The sequence below is a fragment of the Priapulus caudatus genome, unplaced genomic scaffold, assembly GCF_000485595.1.
Source record: "Priapulus caudatus unplaced genomic scaffold, Priapulus_caudatus-5.0.1 Scaffold87, whole genome shotgun sequence".
NCBI lineage: Eukaryota > Metazoa > Priapulida > Priapulimorpha > Priapulimorphida > Priapulidae > Priapulus > Priapulus caudatus.
In genome coordinates this window covers 394,902-402,211 of record NW_014577148.1, presented here as the reverse complement: position 1 = coordinate 402,211, position 7,310 = coordinate 394,902, and the positions used below count along the sequence as shown (strand labels likewise).

Genomic DNA, 7,310 nt, shown 5'->3' with positions numbered 1-7,310 from the left:
AAATCAGGAGTAGATAATAGGTAGATTATCTACTCCTGATTTAATCCATGTTTATGAAACCCAAATTTAACTCGGAGTTTACTAACTCAGAGTTAGTGAGTTTAACTCAGAGTTAGTCTTAACTCAGGGTTAAAGTTAATCCACGACTGTGGAACCGGGTCCTGGGGGACATAGACCCTATCAGTATCAGCTGCAGTGGCCGCGGCAGTGGCAGTGCCCGTGCCATGGTTATAATCTCGCGCCAGAAATAGCATTGATTTAATTTTTTTATCACTATTGTCATTACTAGCGAGGGCAAAATATGCGAGAAAAACTGAAAAAAGAAAAAAAAAACTCCAAAAATGGATCCCCTGGTGGGTTTTTCACAGTACATGATACCTGTAAGACAAACGTAAGGCAGAGGTAAAACAAAGGATATCGTGGAGCAATACTAGTAGTAGAAGGAAATGGGGCAAGTAATGTACCTGTAGAGGATTCTTCGATCCTCGTGATTTGTCATTTGCATCTAATTATCAAAACATTGTGTTTATGTTGATATAGGGACATGAGAAGAAGGAAAATATCTTCAAGGAGATCATCTGTAAGTCTCTTTGCTTGAGTATATATAATCTTTGTGGTATTATCATATAATCCCTCCCTTAAGTAATAATAATAAAAAAACCGTTTTAGAGCGAGAATAATGGTCAGTAATGTTCCTGGATTGATTATGGCTTTTTAATGTCAAATTAATCACTTCAAGGCACCACAACTTATATGACCCTGGGCAAAGCTGTTTGAACCCATTGTCCCAGGGTATTATATATTGACAAGCTTCTCCCCAGGGGCCCGTTGTCAGAAACAAAATTGGTCTTAACATTAGTCTTAACATTAACTTTTTCTCTTAGACCGTCGACAGAAACGCTGCGAAGTTACCTGAATGAAAAATCGCAGCAGATTTCCTGATAACAATACGAAACAAAGCGCTGTCGACGGTCTACGAGAAAATGTTATTGTTAAGACTAATGTTAAGACTAATTTTGTTTCTGACAACGGGCTCCAGGCCTTTAACGCATGTCGGGTCCAACATACCTTCAAGTTCAAAGCAGAAGCTACTTTGCTACCCGTATATATATATATATATATATATATCCACCAAATGTTAATCGATATGCCTTCAATTCTAGCTGTGTTTACTTTGGCAATATCATTGTCGATCATGTTGCTTTCACAGCTTACTTCTCTGAAGGGATCGAGTTACTTATGTATTGGGTCGCTTACAAAACACGGAATTGACTTCATTTGGTGATGGTGGTGTGCATTGCCAGATTACCCGACCTGCTCTCTGAAATTCCTTTAGAGAACCCTGAATAAACATACATTATACTCTTACATTATCTCTTGGAAGATTATCTGTTCTGAAAATGGATGTCGTGTGTTTTCCTCGTGTGATCGTTCATTGAATTAAATTATTCACAGATATTAAAGTTAGCAGGTGGAAAATCTCCAACCAGGAGTGCTCTCACTGACTTGGATGTGAATAGTCGGGCGCGGCGTGTAAGCTTTTCAGATACAAGAACTGTCAAGTAAGTAGTGGATTACTGCCATGTAATAGAAATACTTCCCATTCTATATGATGTTTTCATCCATTTCAAAGAGTTTTGGTTACAATTGAATTTAATGCACTTGGGACAGAGTCAGTAAAAACTGAAAATAATATGAACGCACATTCACAAATACTACGGTACGGTGTACCTCTCACAGTTCCACTGTTGTGTCACTGTATATCAACTTTCCTTCATATAAACTAACGCCGAACGATTCCGCAGCGGCACTCGCCGCTGCGAGTGTGCTGTGGCGCCATGATAATATATATATATTTAAGCTCTTTATATATATATTATCATGGCGCCACAGCACACTCGCAGCGGCGAGTGCGGGAGCGTTCGGCATTAGTTTTTATGAAGGAAAGTTGATATACAGTGACACAACAGTGGAACTGGAATTGAGAGGTACGGTAGTATTTGTGTATGTGCGTTCATATTATTTTCAGTTTTTACTGACTCTGTCCCAAGTGCCTGTGGTCAACCCCATATTAGAGGCCACCCCTATTAGAGGCCTCTCTTGTCTGTAGAGGTTACTTGCATTTCCTTTGATTAGCTGTTATACAGTAAAATTGCCTCTGTAGATGGTGACCTCTCCTGGCTCTCCATGAAAGCCACTTGCCATTTCTCCTGAGTGGTTGCTACATACGTCATGTTCAAATGTAATGTGTAAATTACGTTTGAAAATTGGGTGTACACCTAACCATGTTAAATCTTTTGGCATATTTTTGGTTTTTATGGCTTGTAAACTCGTAAATTTAAACTTGAAACTTGTTAGTTCATAGGTATACATGCTAATAAGAGCATCTGAAGTATGTATATTACTATTATTTAATTATTAAATGATTTGTGCTTTTTGTGTTAATAATATAATATAATGATGGCATTTATTTCCTTAGGGAGTTCATTAAAAGTGATGAGGGGATTGTGTGGACAGGGCTGCGTGATGAAGTTGGTAAGTGCTTGGTTAATATACATACATGTGTCTTTGCGCTGAGTATGTGGACATTTCAAATGACCTTTAAAAGGGTAATTTGAAATGTCCACATACTCGGCACAAAGACGACAAGTGATATATAAAACATGTTAATTTGATATAGGGGTTTTTGATATTTCTTCTGTTCTACACCGAAACAAGAGATGGTATACATGTAGCTAGACTGACAACCCAGATCAACGTGATGTCTATTAATGTATAGGATATGCCATGAATTTCTAAATCGTACTCCTACTAATAAAATTGATTTTCGTAACTGAAACTACATCTTGCAGTTCCACGGGCAGAACAGCCGAGTCAAGAATCCCTGTCACAGCTATCAGCCAGTGATAAGCTACACACAGAGAACAGTCTGTTTGAAAGCTATAAAACGTGAGTCGATGATCATTGGCATGATATATTGGTGGATACCGTATGTTATGGCATACAAGATGCACAGGAGTACAATACACACCTGTAACATGTGTTTTGCACATGTTTGCACTACCTGCACACCTGCAACACCTGCCTGGTCATGCAACACCTGCAAAACACATGTTACACACCCATTTCAGCAGAAAATGTGAAAAAAGTTTTTAGCGTATATACACTATATTGTCACTAAAAACTTTTTTTTTAGGTATTCTCAATGCTTGCTCCAGGTTTAGCCAGAGACTGATTCCCTCTGCACACAGTCAACTCCATTTTGTCATCGTCATGGAAATGTATGGTCTTGTTGTCATCGTTGGTACGTGAAAACACAGCTGGATTTTCTGAGGAAGAATAGGATCACCTACGACACATTGACGCCAGCCTGTAGACTTTCTGAAAGTTGCTGATGGTAAGCAAGTAGTGAGTTCCATGTCAAATTCACCTGCTGGTTCTGTTAGGTCATACACCCTCGTCCTGTTCCAACACTGACTGTTGATGGTTAGATCTCAATGCTTGCTCCAGGTTTAGCCAGAGACTGATTCCCTCTGCACACAGTCAACTCCAGTTTGTCATCGTCATGGAAACGAATGGTCTTGTTGTCATCGTTGGTAGGTGAAAACACAGCTGGATTTTCTGAGGAAGAATCAGGATCACCTACGACAACATTGACGCCAGCCTGTAGACTTTGTGAAGTCTGCTGTGGCAAGCAAGTAGTGAGTTCCATGTCAAATTCACCCTGCTGGGTTCTGTTGGGATCATACACCCTCGTCCTGTTTCAACACTGCTGTTGGTGGCTTAGGTATCTCAATGCTTGCTCCAGGTTTAGCTAGAGACTGATCCCTCTGCACACACGTCAACTCCATTTGTCATCGTCATGGAAATGTATGGTCTTGTTGTCATCGTTGGTACGTGAAAACACAGCTGGATTTTCTAAGGAAGAATCAGGGGGATTACCTACGACAACATTGATGCTATCCTGTAGACTTTGTGAAGTCTGTTGTGGCAAGCAAGTAGTGAGTTCCATGTCAAATTCATCCTGCTGGGTTCTGTTGGGATCATACATCCTTGTTTTGTTGCCAACACTGCCCTGTTGATGGTTTAGAGATCTCAATGCTTGCTTCAGGTTTTAGCCAGAGAGCTGATTCCCTCTGCACACAAAGTCAGACTCCAGTTTGTCATCGTCATGAAATGAAATGGTCTTGTTGTCATCGTTGGTAGGTGAGAAACACAGCTGGATTTTATCTGAAGAAGAATAGGGATTACGCTAACGACAACATTTGATGCTATCCTGTAGGACTTGGTGAAGTCTGTTGTGGCAAGCAAGTATGCTGGTTCCATGTAAAATCTCACCCTGTCGGGTTTCTTGGGTCATACATCCGTTGTTTTGTTGCCAACACTGCCTGTTGATGGCTTAGGCGATCTCAGATTTGTGTTGGCTAGCTCCAGGTATACAGAGACTGATTCCTCTGCATGGCAGTCAATTCCATGAGTTCATCACCATTGGAAAGCGAATGGTCTTGTTGTCATCTTTGTTAGTGAGTTCATGGAATTCATTGCAACTGCAACTGCTGTTGTTAGGTTGGTGTTGTTCCTAAATTCCCTGCAACATTGTTGGCACCAGGTGAATGCTGACGTCTTCATTAGAGGAATATGTTGGCCGCATCACAGAGAATTACCTGCAAGCAATATGTGGTTCAGCTGTACGACCTTTCTTGATGTTTGCTGAGGTAAAGGCAAGTATGTCGAGTTGCCATGTCAAATTCACCTTGCTGGGTTCTGTTAGGGTCATACACCCTCGTCCTGTGCAACACTGACTGTTGATGTTTAGGCGATCTCAATGCTTGCTTCAGGTTTAGGACCAGAGACTGATTCCCTCTGCGCACACGTCAACTCCAGTTTGTCATCTCATGGAAACGAACGGTCTTGTTGTCATCGTTGGTAGGTGAAAACACATGCTGATTTTCTGAGGAAGACCAGGAGGATCACCTACGACAACATTGACGCCATCCTGTAGACTTTGTGAAGTCTGCTGTGGCAAGCAAGTAGTGAGTTCCATGTCAAATTCACCGCTGCTGGGTTTGTTAGGATCAATACACCCTCGTCCGTTTCCAACACTGACTGCTGATGGCTTAGGATCTCCATGCTTGCAACTGGCTTCACCAGAGAATTGATTTCCTCTACACACAGTCAATTCCATGAAGTCATTGTCATGGAACCGAGTTCTGTTATTGTTATCGTGATCTTTGGATGCGTTCTCGTAAGGTGGCTCGTGATCATTGCTGTATCCACATGCAATATTGGTCCAGTAGTTTGGCAGCAGCAGATAAAACATCTGTTTCTAGATACAGAGATTCACTGCAGCTGAGATCCAGCTGTGGGCCGGTTTATTGTTGGGATGACCAAAATCGACACTTTTGTGCACACCGTCAGTTGTAAAGGTACAGGCTGCTTTCTAGAGCGCAACTGCTGAAGAAACAATTAATTTGTATTTACTTTACCTATCTGAAGTACGCTAGCAGCTGATTGCGCAAGGGTTCAATAAGGATTGTTTATATTTAGGGTAGTAAGGTGTATTTGATCACCTACGCAGAGCTGAATTTAATGCCATTGCTTTAGTCCGCTGCACTTCTACATGTTACTCATTTGACAAAAAGTATGCCAAGTCAGTAAGTCCATGTCAAATTTCACCTCTGCTGCGTTTGTTAGGATCATAAATCCTAGTCTTGTTGCCAGCATTGCTTCGTTGAGGTCACTGGCATCCCCCGTGGCCTATTCAGGTCTAGCGAGCGACCGATTCCTCCGCCAAAGCGTAATCTCCATTGGGATCATCGTCTGGAACATCGTTGGTTTTTATTCTCGTCATCAGCAACTAGCTGCATAAGGTGGCCTGCCTGACCGCAGCGTTGAATAACACGACTTGGCAAGTCACTTTCCGTCTTTTGGTTTCTTTCGATCCTCCACTGGAAGGCTTAAAGATGAGGATTTAATTACGACGGTGTAGGGCTTGAGTTTTGATCAACAGTAAGCCGGGGCCCACCCCCGCGGCCCGCGGGCCGAATTTAATGCAGTATTCAGACCCGTATGCTTCTCGCTAAGCAAGTAGTTAGTTCCAATGTCAAATTCATCTGCTGGGTTCATGTTGGGATCATAGAATGCCTTGTCTTTGTTGCCACACTGCTTGTTGATGGGTTAGGTACCTCAATGCCTGCTCCAGGTCTAACCTAGAGTCTTGATATCTCTCTGCATAAAGTGAACTCCATTGGGTGTCATCGTCTACTGGAAATGAATGAGTTTGTTGTCAGCGTCGTTAGGTGCGGCTGCATGAATGGCTTCTCTTGCAGCGCAAGGCAACCGATTGAAGAAACAAGCCTTGGGCAAGCTGACTTCTCCCCTCCGACGTTCCCTCAGCGATCCCATAGCAGCTGTCAGCCTCGGGCTTCATGTCCTCACCGTAAGCTTCTGCGAACGGACCTGCGTACTAGTTGACGCGCGTGTGACAGCAGGTCTGATAGTCAACCTGTTCTCATTCACGACGCTACATCTATCATGTACGGAGCGAATATCTCCTCTCGTCTCCCCGACGAAAACAATCCGAAGATTGCTGGCGCTCGTGAGCAGTGTTGGTATGGAAGTCCGTGGCGACAGGGCTCTGGGGAGAGAAGCCGTCGCGTCGCTGAACGCAGGACGGAAGCATCAGCATCTCGGTGTATTGGCTTCGTTAGGCCACGGCGCAGGCTCGCACTGGCCAGCGCTCGGTGCTTGTATCGGACTGACTGCACATAGACCCTCCCTCTGCGAAAACAAACCACCTACAACGTAACAAGAAGCCGATGACAGAATAGATACGCGGTCAATGAATAAGACAACCTTCCTCTAATATACCTTTTAGTAAGTATGTCGCACACACCGTATTTTACGCATATTAGAAAATTTTATCTGCCTAAACAAATGACAAAAAAATTGCTGTGCTTCTTATATGTGAAGGTGTACCATCCCATAGAAAAGTAAATCCCCCAGATGTTAACGTTATCAGTACGTTATACCAGGGATTAACCCTGATTATACGCTAGCCCAACTCCAAAATAATTTTGTTATTGTGTTCATTATGGTCACATTAGTATTATTATTATTATTAATATTATCAATGAATTGTTATTATTATTATTATCATCATCAATGAATTGTTATTATCCTTTTAATCAATTGCAGAAAGAGACCCCGGGCATGCAATAGAAAACAGTTTTCTCTTATTATAATGCGAAGGCAAAATTTTATCTGGGATGTGCACATTTCAGCAAAACATTAAATTCTTATTTATTTGA

At 42.1% G+C, this 7,310-nt stretch overlaps 1 protein-coding gene across 1 annotated transcript in view; it reads left to right on the top strand.

Moving 5' to 3' along the window:
- LOC106804772 overlaps positions 1–7,310 on the top strand; it is a 29,389-nt gene that overhangs the window by 2,671 nt on the left and 19,408 nt on the right. The window contains exons 2-5 of the mRNA XM_014806097.1: positions 541–580; positions 1,456–1,562; positions 2,480–2,535; positions 2,853–2,949. Coding sequence (XP_014661583.1) covers positions 541–580; positions 1,456–1,562; positions 2,480–2,535; positions 2,853–2,949 — 300 coding nt within the window. The remainder of the gene's footprint in view (positions 1–540; positions 581–1,455; positions 1,563–2,479; positions 2,536–2,852; positions 2,950–7,310) is intronic.